Source organism: Apodemus sylvaticus, chromosome 3, assembly GCF_947179515.1.
Source record: "Apodemus sylvaticus chromosome 3, mApoSyl1.1, whole genome shotgun sequence".
Lineage (NCBI taxonomy): Eukaryota > Metazoa > Chordata > Mammalia > Rodentia > Muridae > Apodemus > Apodemus sylvaticus.
In genome coordinates this window covers 18,034,803-18,052,239 of record NC_067474.1, presented here as the reverse complement: position 1 = coordinate 18,052,239, position 17,437 = coordinate 18,034,803, and the positions used below count along the sequence as shown (strand labels likewise).

Genomic DNA, 17,437 nt, shown 5'->3' with positions numbered 1-17,437 from the left:
CGACTTTAACAACTGACAAGACACTAGTATCTCGAATCTGTAGCTCCTACACATCAGCTAAGTAGCAAATCAAGAAGTGGGACAGTGACTGTAGGTAGATGCTGGGGAGCGAGGGACAGTGTGGCAGCTCACTCAGTCCCTTCCTTAGCTATTTTTTTCTGAGCAACACTGAATATTAATAGAGAAGCTTTGTGATGAGATCCCAAGGGGCCTCCAAAGGTTGGTGACAGCAGCCTCCTTCTGAGTCACCCACCACACAGGCTGTGCTGCACTGTGCATGCTGTAGACACTGTTCAGGAGAAGGTGTAGTGGGTATTGCTAGGAACAGGGGAAGCTGGGATGTGTTGACAGTATTCATAGAGCAATGATTCATAAATGGTCTTCCCTACATAATCCATAGGGATTGGTCCAGCTCTATTGTCCATAGGGGATTGACCGAGGAGCCTGGAGCATACAAAAATCCAAGGATGTCTTTCCCAGAAAATGACACAGTATTTGCATCCAACCTGTGCGAATTTTCATGGATACTTTTAATTACCTCTAGGTAACTTAAGATACCTAGTAAAATGTAAATGCTATGTACATAGTTATTAGACTGTATTGATTAGGTATAAAGAAAAAAAACCTGTATTTATTCAATGTAAGTGCAACCCTCTCCCCTATTATCATCCAACATAGGTTGACCCCACAGACATGGAGCCTGACTGGCAAATCCACTACTCCTAGAAAAAAGATTTCATGCACACTTGCACCACCAAAATCACAATAAGAGCAGTGTTCACAGCAGCCACAGCCCAGGACAACTGATGCACCAGTGACTGTTGAAATGCATCACACACAAACAACACTATATAGCCACATTAAATGTTCTGACACCCCCAAACATGGATGAATTCATTAAAAATGTCTAATAAAAGAAGCAAGAAATAAGATAATACATTCAGCATGACTCATCCATGGTAAGCCCAGACAAAGCTGGACTATTTTGTCTGATGCATGCTGTACCATACAGAGAAGTAGTTAGACTATATATAAAAGACACTGCAGTACTGCCTGCATGCCCAAGCATCCTGAACCCTAGGGGGAAAGACAGGGAATTATGACAAAGGTCAGAGCAGCAGCTGTCCCTGGGGGCAGGTGAGGCTGTGATAGAGAAGGGACAAGAGGAACACTAGCTGTCTGACAAGTTTCTTCTGTGGACTTTGTAATTGCTTGTTACTATCCTTGCCATAGCTTGTTACATCCCCTAGAATCAAAGTTAAAGAAACAAAGTCACTCCCATTCATCAACCGGAGAACAATGGAGCCTGGAAACTTCTACATCCTTTGAAATGATAAAAAGTATGCTTTCCAGAGGCAGAGCAAAAGTTGCCAGGAAATGGTGCAGCTGTTAAAGACATTGAAAATGATGATAAGGAATTTGGATTCAACCATGACTTAATAGTGTGTAGGCAGCTCCAGAACACCGGCAAACCCACCAAAAGCCAGTCATTTGGGGGTCCCAGTAGCTTAGTCACAGCATTTGTATTGTTGGTCTAGATAGATTTTTTTTTTAAAGGGCAGAATAATAAAGGACTGCTGTGGAGTGACAAGTGACACTTTGTCACAACGAGAGAAAACAATAACTTGAGAAAGTTTCAATTCTAGCCATTCCTGGTTTGCTAAAAGGTATGCATAGAGCATGGAATGGAGTTACCTTTAAAAAGAGCATCTAATTGATTTGAGAAGTTGGCTGATAATTAGTTTTAACTAAATGTAAGAATGTATCAGGTGGAGAGATGATTCGGAGGGTAGGAGTACTGGCTGCTCTCCCAGAGGCATAGGGTGGGTTCTCAGCACCCACACGGCAGTTCACCACGGTCTGTAACTCCACTTCTCAGGGGTAGAGGCCATTTTCAGGCATGCTCATAGTGAGCACACATACAGGCAGCCAAGCACTCATAAACAAATAAAAGCAAATCAATTAAAGAAAAAAAAATACAGCCAGGCAGTGGTGGGGACACCTTTAATCCCTGCCTTGGGAGGCAAAGGCAGGCAGAGTTCTGAGTTCAAGGCCAGCCTGACCTGCAGAGTGAGTTCCAGGACAGCGGGGCCTACATAGTGAGACCTGTCTCAGAAAACCAACCAACCAACGACTGAATCGAACAAAACTCAATTAAAAAATTTCATTTCTTAAAATAAAGCCTTCCAGAGAACAAGCTTTTAAGAAGTCACTTCCTCCCTCTCCTCCCTTTCCAGTCAGATCTCTGGGAATTTTAACAATGCACAGAGGAAACAAGGCACTCACAGCAGATGCACACATCACACAAACAAGAGGAAACAGCTTGAAGCAGAGGCAACTTTCGCTTTTATCCCAACAGCCTTCTTCCTGCAAAGGGCAGGTTACATCTGAGAATATCTTCCCTGTGTTTCAGATCTTATAAAGTGAGAGGCAGTCTGCGAATAACACATTGTGATTAACAAAAACTGTAAGTTACTCATTTAACAATGATATAATTTTAATTGGCTGGATTTTGTTTTGTACCCATGTGAAAAACTAGTTCCCATGTTCCTTGAGGATTAAAAACTAAGTCTGGGGGCCTGGAGAGATGGCCCCGTAGTTAAGACCACTTGCTGCTCTTCCGGAGGATGCAGGCTCCATCCTCAGCACTGACATAATAGCTCACAACCATCTGTAACTCCTGCTGGGGTGGGGGTGGGGGAGTCCAGTGCCCCCTTCTGACCTTCCTAGGTAACAGACACTCAAATGTTCCACAGACATTCATGTAAGGAAACATTCAAACACCTAAACAGCTCAAAAAAATCTTTACAAATCAAAACCAACCAATGAAATGTGGACAACTTCACAGTCTCACTGTGAGACGGGGGGGGGGGGGGGGGACCTCAGATGGGTGGACAGAGGTGTGAAAATGCACAGGGGTGTGAGGCAGGGCACCTCTGACTGCAGACACTCCGACACTCCGCAGCACGCTAAGTCACTCACTGTTCCTTTGGCTTACTCCCAGTGCTACCTGCTAAAGTTCAGCAGGGTGAAATCTTCCAGGTGCTAAGGAGATGCCAGCAGTCAAACTCAGATTCAGGTCGTAATTTCTGTTTCTTGTTCTTCCTTTCCTTCCCTTTCCTCTCAGTTCCTCCCTCCCTCCCTCCCTCTCTTCCTTGAAAGCATAATCTATAAACAACTTGGCTTCATGGTGGCTCCTAGCACCCAGGAGACCTAGGTGGGGGGATTGAGGGGAGTTCAAGCCCAGCTTGGGTTACGCAGTGAGTTCTGGAGAAGACAAGACTGTCTCACAAATGAATGAATGAATGAGTGAGTGAGTGAGTGAGTGAGTGAGTGAGTGAGTGAGTGAAAACTATTGATGCCACTATTTTAGTAGGAACAGTTTGCTAGAATTTGGTGAGCTGTTTCTATGGGGGGCTGGATAAATGGTACCCGGAAGCTCACAATATTGTTTATTTCACATACATGCCAACATTGTTGAAGCAGAACTCATATGTCACGCTATTTGTCTATTTAAAGCATACAATTAGTCATAGTTGTGAAGCTGTTACCATAAGCTACTTTGAAACATTTCCATTAATTCTCAAAGAGTTCCCTCAGCAACCAGACACCTACTTTCAGTCTCCGTAGCTTTTCTGTTCTGGGCCCTTCACATTCTGCTGAGTGCATAGAATGGCACCCCCGTGACCAGCTCCTTCCAAAGGGTCATCCACGCTACGTGTGCACCAGCTTCTATTCGATCGCTTGTTCCTTATACATTATTATTATTATTATTATTATTATTATTATTATTATTATTATTATTTTGATAAAGATTCAGGTTGCTTATCCTTTTGTTTTTGAGACAGTTTTGCCATGTAGCCCAGGCTAACTTCAAACTTAAAGTTCTGCTTTGTCATAAATGCTGGGATTCTCGTCCACTTTCCTGCTGTTGTGAATAATGCGGTCATGAATGTTCCTGTTCAGACTTTCGTGGGGCATATTCATTCACTTCTGCTCTCCTTCTCTGTTTCCTCTTCCCTCCCTCCCTCCCTCTCTCCTTCCCTCCTTCCTTCCCTCCCTCCCTCTCTCCCTCCCTTCCTTTCTTCCTTCCTCTCTCTTCCCCTCTCTCTTTCTCTCCCTGCTTCCCTCTCCCTCTTTTTCTCTTTCTTTTTTCATAATTGAACTTTTTTCTTAAGTGTATCACTGTTTTACTTTGACTTGGCGTTTCTTTCTTTTTTTAAATGTTTTCATGTGTCTGGGCGCTTTGCTGGTGTGTATATCTATACACAAGTGCATGACTGGTACCCAAGGAGATCAGAATGAAGGCGTCAGATCCCCTGGACCTGCACTTACCCACAGCAGAAAATTACCCTGTGATGCTAGACGTTAATCCATGTGTGCCAGAAGAGCGGCCAGTGCCCTTTCACCTCGGAGCCGTCTCTCCAGAACCTTCTGTGTTCTTTCACACAATCACATGACTGCCAATTTATCTCAAAAATTACTTAAAGAAACAAAAAAGGTCCTAAGCCTGCGTGAAGCTTTCACTGAGTTGAGGCTTCAAGTGTGTGTCCAGAGTGTGAGAATGAGGGATGGACGCCAGGGGAGAGAGGATTTGGACAAGCATCCATGTTCCTATCCCGGAAAGACGAAAGGAATTATTGAGTCCCATGGGAGAGCATCAGACAGGCAGAATTTGGCCCAAGACAGACAGGAAAGCAAGCAATGATGCTTCTGAGAGGCCCAGTGCCTGGCTCTGTGGCTGGCTGAGGCTAGAACCCTTGGTCTTCCCCTCCAGAGGGACACACTGTTGGGCGCTCACCCATCCAGACTTCCCCGAACTGCCCGGCGCCGAGCTTCTTCACCAACTTAATGGACTCCCTCGGGATCTCCCAGGCATCTTTATCCCATGGCTTCTGTGGTTTGGGACTAATGCACGCCTTCTCCAGTCTTCTGCATAGACCGTCAGACTGCTCTAAGGTGAAAGGAAGAACGAATGTTAAGGAACGCTTGCTGGGCTGGAGAGATGCCTCCCTCTGTGGGGAAGAAATCTTGCTGTCAAGTCTTAATAACCTAAGTTCGGTCCTGGATTCACCAACATACACGCACAATAAATGTCCAGAAAAGGGGGGGGGGAAAAGACAAAGAAAAAAAGTAATACAAGCAATACAATCCCCCCAGGGCAGATGGGGGCCAGGGTCCCCTTAAATCCTAAACACCAAGTCCCTTATATAAAATGATGTAATACTTTATATGTATGCCTTATTGAAATCATTCTTGTATTGCTTGTACTTTGCAAGTACAATGCAAACACCATGTCATAACCCTGTATTGTTTAGGGAACAGAAAGAAAGCCATTTGCTCGTGCTCAGTCAGACACATTTAAAGGTACTTGGCTGGGGCTGGGGAGAGGCTCAGTGGTTAAGAGCACTGTTGGCTTTTCCAGAGATCCTAAGTTCAATTCCCAGCAACCACATGGTGGCTCACAAGCATCCCATACCCTCTTCCAGTGTGTCTGAAGAGAGAGATGGTGTAGTCACATGCATAAAATAAATAAATCTTTTTATTTTATTTTTTTTTTAAAAAAGAATATAGAACAGCAACTAAGGAATCTCTGTTTTTAAAAAAAGATACTTGGCTGGCTGAATCTCTGATGCAGAACTGATATGGTACATTCTTTTTGTTTTAGAAGTGTCTATCTAGGAAATCTTGAATAAGCTGTTATTTTTATAATATCCAACCCGACACCACCTAAAATGCTAATGGGGATACCTTTTCCCTAATCACAACTTTAAAAATTACCAGAAGACAATTTGAAACATTTTATTTTATTCATTAATGCTGCCACCATACAAAAACAGCAAAGACAGTGATGGACTGTCACATTTAGCAAAAGGTACTCTGACTACTGTGTCCTTATAGGCTCAGTGGTACGTGGGCAAGAATATAGTTAGATTACCCCAGCACTTCAGAACAGGGACACGGGATTGTGTCCCCTGCAATCCCCCACCCTACCCTTCCACCCCCACCACAGCACCTCAGTCAGAGCACAAGCAAATGGAAGTGCGAGAGGAAGGGAGGATTCCACAAGCCAGACCCTCGTTCTCTCCACACTCCCCTTCCACTCCATGCTTTGGCACCCAGGTAAAGCTTTCTCACAGAGCCCCTTCGAGCAGGAGGAGGAGCCAGCCACAGCAACTCCGTGTCAGCCAATGTGAACGGACCTAAGGCCACAGAGGTGAGCCTCACCAGGCAGACACTGGTCCTGGGCATGGGGCATTGACGTTCTACTTTTAAATATGCCCATGGTGCTATGCTGTGCACTCTTACCACGGGCACATAGTTTTACACACATGCGTTACACTCAGAGATACAAATCTGTATATCTTGTACTTTGAATATTTACACACATTAAGAGTATGTATTGTGCAAAAATAATATATACTTTCCTCCACAGGAAGGGAGAAACACTGGGTGTTAGGTAACTCACACCAAGCAAGGAGGCCCTGATGATCACAGCAGCAGTCTCACTGTGAATGTGGTGATAACCCCTATTAAGGGCTCTGCTTAATGTTTCCCACTGTACCATGGTATGGAAGTGTGTCTGCACAGCCAAGCTGTGTTCATCTCCAGCCAAGCGCTTGGCAGCTAGCCTGAGCCAATAGCACATGTAGGTTACAAAGGTGAGAGACTCTGTCCAACTGTAGGGAAATGTAAGTTGCTGAGCGCACTCACTGATGGCCACATTAAGCTAGGGTGTTCAGAAGATAAGGTGAATGAAATGTATTTTCAACTTATAACATGTCAAGTCACAATAGACATTAGAACACACAATCACTGGAAGTCAAGGACTAACTACATTAAGATAAAACTACTTGTAGAGTACTATCTACCGCATTACCTGAAAGGAAAAATTCCTATAAAGTAGTATCTGTTACTTTACACAAATCATTACAAAGACAATCTACCTCTCCTGGCCTTCAGTTTTGACTTACTTTGGTAATGCTTAATCATGTCACTGATACAGGGGAAGGTGATCCGTGGCGAGATGTAATAGCCACCATTGTCCAGACTTCTAATTTTGTAGTGCTTAATGACGTCGCCGTGCATGGGGTCATAATCTCTGACAGAAAGAGAGAAGCTTCCTGTGGAGAAAAGTTAAGAGAAGGCATGCTTATATGTTATTAATAAGGTCTACATCATACCCCACTGTGGCACGAATTTTGCCATGAAACACACACACACACACACACACACACACACACACACACACATCACATCACATCAAAGCTCTGCAGCCACGTGCAGTGATGATTTTCATCCAAGCACTTGGGAGGCAGAAGCAGGTTACTCTTGGCTGATTCTTGGCTAGCCAAGGCCTCAATGGGAAAATAAAAGGTACTTTAAATTTTTGACTTAGTACATGACAATAGCATTTTGTTTGCTAGACAAGTAGGCAATATAACACTTTCCTTCTTCACTGTAGTCTTGCAAAATCATTTAGCTGAATAGAAAAATTATTTTGAGTTTCCTCTTGACACTTAGGATTCACTTTCATAATAACACAACAAAACAGGAAGTATGACCCGGCCACAGTTATGGCAGTTTCCCGTTTATTAACGTTTATCATTTGAGTTTGTCATTTGCTATCAAAATACAAAGCTTTACTGTTAGAGGGTTTGCATGATGGCTAGGCAGGTAAAAAGAGCTTTCTGTATAAGTCTGATAGCTTGAATTCAATCCCTAGATCCTATGATGGAAGGAGAGAACTGATTCACACAGTGCCTTCCGACCTCTACATATGCACCTTGCCAGGCAGGCATGTACACAGACACACACACACATACATACATACATACATACATACATACATACACACACACACACACCACCACCACCACCACCACCACCACCACCACCAATAACAACAACACTAACAACAACAACAAATTTAAAATTAAACCATGTCAGAGAGGTGGCACAAGCTTTCAATCCCAGCACTCTGGAGGCAAAGGCGGGGGATCTCTGAGTTTGAGGGCAGCCTGCCTGGTCTACCTATTATCTGGCCTACCTATTAAGCTATAGGTAAGTCAAGGGCTACATAGGGAGACTCTGTGTCAAAACCAAAGAAACACCCAACCCAAACCCAACCCAAACCAAAATAACCCCTTCACTCCCAGAACCTACTGTAGTCTTTATTTTATTCATTCTGGAATTGTTTTCCAAATTTGCGGCTATAGCTATAGCTTAGTGGCAGGATGCTTACCCAGCATGCCAAGGGTCTAGGATCTACATCTAAGGAGATTGCCCAAATTCCTAAGCAGTCTTTTTTTTAAAAAAGATTTATTTATTTTATCTATGTTAGTACACTGTTGCTATCTTCAGACATCCCAGAAAAGGGCATCAGAATCCATTACAAATGGTTGTGAGCCACCATGTGGTTGCTGGGAATTGAACTCAGGACCTTTGGAAGAGCAGTCAGTGTTCTCAACCGCTGAGCCATCTCTCCAGCCCCCCAAGCAGTCTTTTGTATGGTCTTTAACCTCATACCCACCCTTTAAAGTTTCGCTTTCTCTGATAAGGAAAGATCCTGCACTGTTCCCCGGTGCCAGAAGCTGTCTCTCTGCATCTTTCCTCGTTATGTCCTTGAAGAACCACCTGTGAAGACATGCTCACATTTCATAGGTGTTGTGGCAGGGATATAAAAATAAGCAATCCCATGTAGAGTTCAGAAACACCAAGATGGTTATGTAATTGGACTCACTCTTCGGTTTCTAAGGTGTTGACCTTGGCCACGTAGTTGCTGGGGATGAAGCCTTCTCTCTTTGTTGAAAGGGACTTAGCTTTCCACCATTCCCCGTGCCTGGAATAGAAACTAATGTTAAGAGTCTTAATGGCAACTGTCCTAAGGTGTTTCTTTTGCAGAGTGAAAGCAAGAGGGAGCATTCCTGGAATTCCTAAATCCAAGGGGGAAAAATGTATTCCTTTTCATAGAAAAACATATTTATTGACAGGTGCAGAAATAAAAAGCATCCTTACAACTTCAATATGACTTGCAGTACCACATAGAAAAGAATTGGCAAAATGGCTGACCTCATAGAAGCCAAACACCTCTCATTTCCCCAGGTGCCTAAGAAATGTTTTAAAGGATCCTTACAGCAATGGGAGTCGATGGGAGTTAAAATTTATGTGTTATAAATTTGTTTATACAAACATCCACTTTACCCAGAGATAGGTGCCATGAATAAAAAACAACAACAAAGATACATAGACCAAAAATAATTAAGAGAAAGTAAGCCTCCTCACATGATACTGCACAATGCCATACCAACCCAGAGTATACCAGGAAGGAGCAGGTGAGCGCTAGACAGGGCAGTGTGGAATTAGTCCTTGAAAGTCTCCATGTTACTCTTCAAATGCTTGCACACAGATCAGGTTCTTGTCTGTGACTAAGTCTGAGCTGTACTTATGGACTGTTTATCCACACCGGCAGCCTGTGTATACTACTACTCAAACTGAGCAAACTGTAGATGGAAATTATTTAAAATATTTAGGCTGATTTTTTTTTTTTACATGTAAGGGTATTGAACTTAAGACCTTACATATGCTAAGCAAGCTTTCTCTCACCGAGCTACTTTCTCGGGACCTAAAACTTTGATATCTATGTGTCTTCTTATTTTCCATGTAAGTGTAGCATAAGACTATTTCTGTAACAATCACAGCCATATCGTATCAGACAGGGGAAGCCATTCAGAGATGGTTTGAAGTACGGAGGGCAGTTACATAGCATAGACCGCGCTCACGGGCCAGGTGGTGTGATTTCTAAGGATGGAGTGCTACAGCCATGTTGGGAAGTCCTGCCCAGCTGCCTCGGTGGTTCCCTGTAGCTGCTTGGACGTTTCGCTTCCTTAGTGCCATAGCGTTGACTCACATGCGTAACCCAGCTCAGGCCACAGGGCAGTGAGGAGGGAGAACAAGGAAGTCCCAGCACTTTCAATCTAACTTTCTTTCTGTACTGAATTTGCACAAAGCTCACCCTGACCCTGACCTGACAAAGAGGGAGAGACAGGAGACCCCTAACTGAAGATAAGGCACTAAGATAAGGCACACTGTGGACATGCCAGAAGACAGCCTCATAGTCATTCTTCAGATGCTATAGATAGGGATAGATAGGTACAGGTATAGAAATAAGTATAGGTATTGGTATAGGTATGGGAATAGGTATAGATTAGGTATATGTATAGATTAGGTATTGGTATAGTTTTTTTCTCCTACTCCTGGAACTTGCCAAGCAGATTAGACTGGCTGGCCAGAGAGTCTTCAAGGATCTGCCTGTCACCACCTTCCCAATGCTGTACCACCATATCCAACATTTTCTTTTTTAAAATGTGGGTCCTAGATAACTACTTCAGGATACGACTGAGCTATCTCCCAAACTCTACAATGGCCATCTTAAGTAGCATGCCACAGAGTCAAACATCTTAGGTAGCATTTTGGCGAAGAAAGGAACAGTGTCTACCCTTGTTGGGAAAAACAATAGAAGGGCCCACCACCACACTCGAAAGGGAAGCTCCTTTGCCCCGCTCCTTCTGGTACTGAAGCAAGCAGCCTGCAGGAGCTGGGACCACCATGCTGCCGTGAACCGGGCACACTTACTCTTCCAGAACTTTCATCTTTTCTCCTTTCTTGAAGGACAAGTCATCTGGGTGGATGCCATCATAGGGGTACAAGGCCACCACAATGTCCCCTTGCTCCTCTGGATCTAAGAGCAAAAGATACAAACAGAGCCCTTCAAAACCTATCAACATTAACACAGAGGAAGAGAGGAAGCAACGGAGAGAAGGCCACAGATTGAAGCTCTGTGCTCCCCACCTATGAATGACATGTGGTGCATCCCATGTACACCAAGATCCACGGGAATCTACTATAACTTTAAAACCATGTTTAGGAAAGGATATATGCATGATTATGGCAACACTGTCGTGGTTTCCAAAGGCAGAAGCCACTCTAGTGTCCATTTGTGGAATGGACAAAATGTGGCAGATGCACAGAATAGAACATACATCATATGCACTGAATAGAATATACACATACACAGAATAGAATGTACACATACACAGAATAGAATATACACATACACAGAATAGAATATACACATACACAGAATAGAATGTACACATACACAGAATAGAATATACACATACACAGAATAGAATATACACATACACAGCATAGAATATACACATACACAGGATAGAATATACACATTCACAGAATGGAATGTACACATACACAATATAGAATGTACACATACACAGAATAGAATGTACACATACACAGAATAGAATATACACATACACAGAATAGAATGTACACATACACAAAATAGAATATACACATACACAGAATAGAATATACACATACACAGCATAGAACATACACATACACAGAATAGAATATACACATACACAGAATAGAATGTACACATACACAATATAGAATGTACACATACACAGAATAGAATATACACATACACAGTATAGAATATACACATACACAGGATAGAATATACACATACACAGAATAGGATATACACATACACAGAATGGAATGTACACATACACAATGTAGAATGTACACATACACAGAATAGAATATACACATACACAGTATAGAATATACACATACACAGGATAGAATATACACATACACAGAATAGAATATACATAGAATAGTCAGCCTTAAAAAGCATTGATGTTCTGACACACAATGGACTATAAATGAACCTTGACAACCATATGTTAAGTTAAATGGTCCAGGCACAAAATGGCAAAGACTCTATTTCCAGTAATATGTGCTACAGAGAATCAAATCCACAAGGACGGAGGGTGTAATGGTGGCTGCTCAGAGCAGAAGGGAGTGGAGAGCAATGGATGAGTGCTTGGTGCTAACATCCTGCTTGGAATAAAGAAAACCTGTGACGTACGTTGGTGATGCTTGCACAGCAATGTATACTTCCTGTTCTGAACTCAATATTTAAGAAAATGACTGAAGCGGTGATAAATTTGTGTTACATGCATTTTCCCACAACAACAAACAAAATATGACTTATGTTGGTAAGAAAACATACCTTTTGTTTGAAATCTCTGTCCTGGTAAAAGTTGAGAATCAGGAACCTACGGGAGAGTATTTGTTAGAGAAACAAAAGTCATGGTCATCTTTTTCTTCTTGCATGCATCTCATTTCCCTAACAGCGGCAAGGCAAGTGAGGTTTAGATTTGCAGCCACTAACCGAGAAAGAAGAGCCAAACAGAAGCGTCCTGTTGGGCGATGCCAGGGCTCCCAGCGGGGCTCTAATGCTTGATGACGTCATTAGCAGGGTCTTACCTGCAAGTCACCTCCAGGGCGTTTCCTGGACATGCAGCCCTGGGTTTGTGCCAGCAGACCAAGTGGATAGGGCTCCCTGAGATGCGGACTAGATGCGAAACCACCAGGACTGGTTTTCATGTTTTTAACAGGACAGTACTATTTTGGGGAGGCAGTTTGCCCAGTGTGATCCCTGCTTCTAGACTTACAGCCCTCTGAGATGCTTGGGGGAAGGAGCATTCCTTAAGCTCACTGGTTGGGTAGAGCCTTGGTAAAATGTGCCTCTTTCTGCCTAGAAAGAATTAAAAGCTGGAGGCACAGCAGTTACAGAAACCAAATGGTGGGAAGGACCAGGGCAACCAAACACAGGAGGGATAGGTCCCTGGGGACTTATAGAGGTTGTCACCAGCCCATCTCCATGCTTCCTGCACTTATTTAAACATTTGATCAGACCTGTTGCTAACAGATAAACACAAGTGCAACCGAGTTAGGCTTTCTTGTATGACTCTGTCCAGGGGCTAGTGATGTCCCCCAGTTATGGCAGCAGCACGGTGCATCACACGAGGTACCTTCTGTTCCAAACCCTTTCCACACAAGATCACTGTGGGGGTGGGGGTGGGGAGATGGGAAGGGGGGCTGGGGGGCTGGTGACCTCTTCTAAGAAGGTCCTCCTGGGCTCATATTTTAAATCACCTCATCCCTCTGTTTTTCCTTGAGTGGCTACTAAAACTTTGGTGAGCATTTAATAAAACATGATCAAAGTGGATTGCACTAAAATAGAAATTTCTGCTGGAAGCGAGCTTCTAAAATCTCAAATTCACTGAGGGAAAGGACTGAAGGAGCGGGCAATCATGGGTCCGCACGAACATTCGAGACTTAAAGCAGTTTGATATTGCTGTTTTAGTCATTTATAGTTGCATAATTAGGAACCACATTCTATTTTATATGAATTGGAGGAGACAATTAGGTGAGAAATTAAATAATTTGGAAGGCAGCAAGCTGATCTGTGAATACTAGAGAGGTTAGTCTACAATAGAGCAAAACACATTTTCATATGCAACCTGCTGGCCAGCTAGGCTGCTCGTGAGATGTGTGCACTGAAGGTCTCCAGCCCATCTTGAAACACTTTTGTAAGACTAAACATGCGACCCCATGACATCACTCTAGCTCTTTCTTGAACAGTTGCACTTCCCTCCTTCCAGAGCCCGTTGTCATCAACTGGGAGCGTATTTTTCACATGTGGCAAAGGCAAAGAGTCTTCTTTTGGTCATAGGATGAAGCCAAGCTAAGCAGCCCATGGAGGGCATCTATGACCACAGGAGACCTAAACTAATTTTTTTTCTAGTAAGCATAAGAGAACTAAAAGATTTTAAATACACTCATTGTTGCTTTCGACCTACTTGTAATCTTTTTTTTTACACTGCATATTTGAAGTTTGTTTGTTTGTTATTTTAACTAGTCTCCTTTGCTTTCCTAAATATATAACATCTGGACAAAACAAAACAAAACAAACAAAAACCCAACAAAACAAAACAGAAAATACCAGATCCAAGCAAACAGAAAAAAAAAGCAAAACAAAACAAAAAAAAATCTTTAGGTTTTAAAGCACATAAAAAGCTGTAGTATTTGCTACGAGAAATAAACAGAACTTTTAATGAGAATTATGAAGTCTACAAGAAAACTACCTTTTACCTTTTCTTTACTCTTGCATTTCTATCTATTAATCACATTTGTTTAAGGATATAACTCTATTTCCATGTTTATTTTAAGAGCTTTTAAATTTCATATTGATATGTATTCAGCATCACTAAAGTACTAGTATAATCTTGTACATTTTGTGTGAGTACGTTTTCTATACTTTTTTTTCAAATTAATTTTTATAAGAACGGCATTGTGCCTGCACAAATATCTGTGCACCATGTGTGTGCATGGTGTAGACATAGGCGAGAAGAGGTGTCAGATGCCCTGGAACTGGAGCTACAGAGGGTTGTGATCTGACATGTGGGCACTGGGAATTGAACTCAGGTCCTCTGGAAGAGCAGCCATTGCTCATAATCACAGTCATCTCTCCAGCCCCTCTATGTGGAATTTTACATGGTGTATTGATAATGTATCTATACAGAAACACATTATAAAATAACTTAATAGTACAATGAAGTCATCATTCATCACTTCTCTTTAAGTAACCCTGACCTAGCAGTCTAAGCGATGACAGTTGATTCTGATAGGTTATAGCTAAGGGAGATGGGCTGGGCAATAGCCCTCGGCAGCACTAGACAATGACAATATATTTCTAACATGTCAAGCCATTTAAAAGCATGGGCCAGACTGGAGAAACTGCAAATTCTGTTTTGTTTTTTGAGACAGGGTCTTACTATGTAATAACCTTGGCTGTCCTGGAACTTGCAATGTAAACCAGGCTGGCCTCAAACTCATGGTTCTGCCTGTCTCTGCTGCCAACTTGTTGTGATTGCAGGTGTATACCACCATGCTTGCCAAACTGATAATAAAGGCATTAGGGCTAAACTGGAATAACTTGTTTTCAGCTTAAAGGCCAAGACAGTCCATAAAACCTAGGTAATGGGACAGCACACAGACAGCCAATGAGAAACTGCTTGCCACATTACAAGCTCCAAAGTAAAGCCAGTTTAAATATAGCTATCCTATGTCCTGAGCTCCTCTGTCCCTAAAATTTGGCATCTCTTCTTTTCCAAGGACAGCAGGTGGCATATCACTCTTAAAGCTTCTAGTGGGGACACCTGTGTAAAATGTTGAGGCAGAATCAGATATGTTTTTTTCTTAACCTTTTACTCCACTATAACAAATTGTAATGATCTTAGTCTTCCGTACCATTTAAACCAGTTGAAGAAAAGACAACAAGGAATAAAATGTAATCCCTGAAAGATATACTAGCTAGCCTATGTTTTAGTTTCTGGTTTAAATCCAACAAATCCTTTGTCCCTAGAACATCTATCTTGAGCTGGGCGGTGGTAGTGCACGCCTTTAATCCCAGCACCTGGGAGGCAGAGGCAGGTGGATTTCTGACTTTAAGGCCAGCCTGGTCTACAGAGTGAGTTCCAGGAAAGCCAGGGCTACACAGAGAAACCCTGTCTCGAAAACAACAAACAAACAAACAAACAAAAACATCTGTCCTGAGTCACACAAGCCTGGGTACATGCTGGGGTCTTTTCATTAGCAGCATTAAAGATACTTTCTTCATACTTGAAAATGCAACTCAAGATCTATTTATCAACTAGTAAGTAGTCAGTTTATCCCTAAAATCTCTACACATTTTTCAAAGGATTAAGTTATAAAGAATATAAAATTATCTGGGGTCTGTATAATCAACACGAATTTTTTTAGCATGCAAGGATTGGGATTTAGACTGCACAGCCATGCTCTGATCCTGCCGTGGGATTTCTCCCCTGAGACTAGTCTACTTACTGGCCTTTGCTGTTTATTGGACGTTGGATCTCTCACATAAATAGTTCGGTCAGTATTACGTACTGGTTGAGTCTTCGAATCTACTCCATCGTCATTCAGATTGTCTTTCCTTTTTGATTTAATACATCCCATATTTCCTGTTGGGATAGAAAAGCAATGGCATCGTTTTTTTAATCAACCAGGATTGGACAAAAGCTACTCAAATCTCTTGTATAAAGAATATCAAAAAAAAATATGGTTTTATTCCTTGTTACACACTGGTTAATATCCTCAAAGGTGAATGCTGTTTGGAAACAGGACATCTTGGTGGTTTCTTTGTTTCTTGCTTCATTTATTTAAACCTACTTCCTGGGCATCACCTTTACATCAACCCAACATAATTCCTACCATAGAAATGCTCATATTTTTGTGGCAAAACCCCTGAGAATTGGCATTAGAGTATGGTCTGGTGAATCTATGACACAGGACTCATGTGTCCCAATAAAGGCAAGGACTTCTAATTCAGGCAAGAAGACAAGGGGCTGCTCCAGGATGCTTCCTGAAGTGAGCTGAGACAGATTTAAATCTGGTGGCAAATTGGCAAAGAGGCTCCGGCAAGAGTTTTCAGATGCAGCCACAGTGACTCTGGATCATCTGGCGCCAAGGACTAGTGCAAGAAGAGGTAGCCCTTTAGTGAAAGAGCTGGCAGGAAAGGCCAGGAGTCAGGGGTGGAGAGAGGACCGCGATGAGCATGATGATATCAGTTAATTTGTGTTCTCTAAAGACAACTGAAACATCCCATCTGGAGTATGCAAGGGAAAGATAGAGGATTTGAGGCTTCACTGGCTGGTGTGATGGACAGCTGGAGTCTACTGTGTGGGGAAACTACAAACATGGCGGTGCCTTTGTTTGTCAAGACTTGAAATAAAAGAGACACAGGTCTGAGAGTAAAAATGCTTGAAGGATCACTCAGACAATCCAGTGCGGTAGGCTTCCTATTAAGATATCCAAGCCTGCAAACCAAAAAAGGTGGCAGTGCTTAAGACACAGTGACATCACCTACAAGCCATGACTACAGATAGAGCTGAGGGGTGAGGTTTGTTTGTTCTGAGTCTCCCCCACCCCAATCTGAGCCCCAGTGCCCCCAAAGGAGTGAAAGACTGGTATAGAAACTAATTTGACTCAGCCTTTGAGAACATGCCTGAAATGATGTATATATTACAATCTCAAAAAAAAATTAAAACAACAAAAATGAGAAGTGCCTGTGGGTCCCAAACAGCACAGAATGAGTGAAGAGCGTAGGGATGGAACCAGAGGCAGGGACGTCACAGATCAATCAGGAACTTGGTTGCCAACTGGACCGTTGAGACAGGACTGAGCTCTGGATTACTGACTACCTTTGTTTGACCTCCTCTCTCCAATCTGCCAGCTGGAGATGAGATGGAAGAGATTTTTCAGGACATTAATTAACCCACTATCTTCTGATATCGCCAGCTCACTGAACAGGGTGTGGCTTTACAATTCAATTCCTGGCTCTGCTCGGTGACTTCTTAAGTGGCAGCAGGAGTGGACTCTGGGTAGCTCTGGACACTGTCCTGACCCTCACAGGCTTTGGCTAGCACTGAGGACTTGAGCTTTTTCATCTCTTCAACAGTCTGGGTGAGAAGTC

General features: G+C 42.7%; 1 protein-coding gene across 6 annotated transcripts in view; it reads right to left on the bottom strand.

The window, feature by feature from the left end:
• The window catches only part of Lyn (LYN proto-oncogene, Src family tyrosine kinase), a 107,913-nt gene that overhangs the window by 36,925 nt on the left and 53,551 nt on the right, over positions 1 to 17,437 (bottom strand). For 3 of the 6 annotated variants that reach the window (XM_052176017.1, XM_052176016.1, XM_052176018.1), the window contains 7 exons: positions 15,790 to 15,926; positions 12,110 to 12,155; positions 10,636 to 10,741; positions 8,744 to 8,842; positions 8,534 to 8,637; positions 6,975 to 7,124; positions 4,802 to 4,954 (listed from right to left, as the gene is read on the bottom strand). In XM_052176017.1, coding sequence (XP_052031977.1) covers positions 4,802 to 4,954; positions 6,975 to 7,124; positions 8,534 to 8,637; positions 8,744 to 8,842; positions 10,636 to 10,741; positions 12,110 to 12,155; positions 15,790 to 15,921 — 790 coding nt within the window. In that variant the 5' untranslated portion in view covers positions 15,922 to 15,926. The remainder of the gene's footprint in view (positions 1 to 4,801; positions 4,955 to 6,974; positions 7,125 to 8,533; positions 8,638 to 8,743; positions 8,843 to 10,635; positions 10,742 to 12,109; positions 12,156 to 15,789; positions 15,927 to 17,437) is intronic. The other 3 variants (XM_052176020.1, XM_052176019.1, XM_052176021.1) reach the window with 1 other exon arrangement.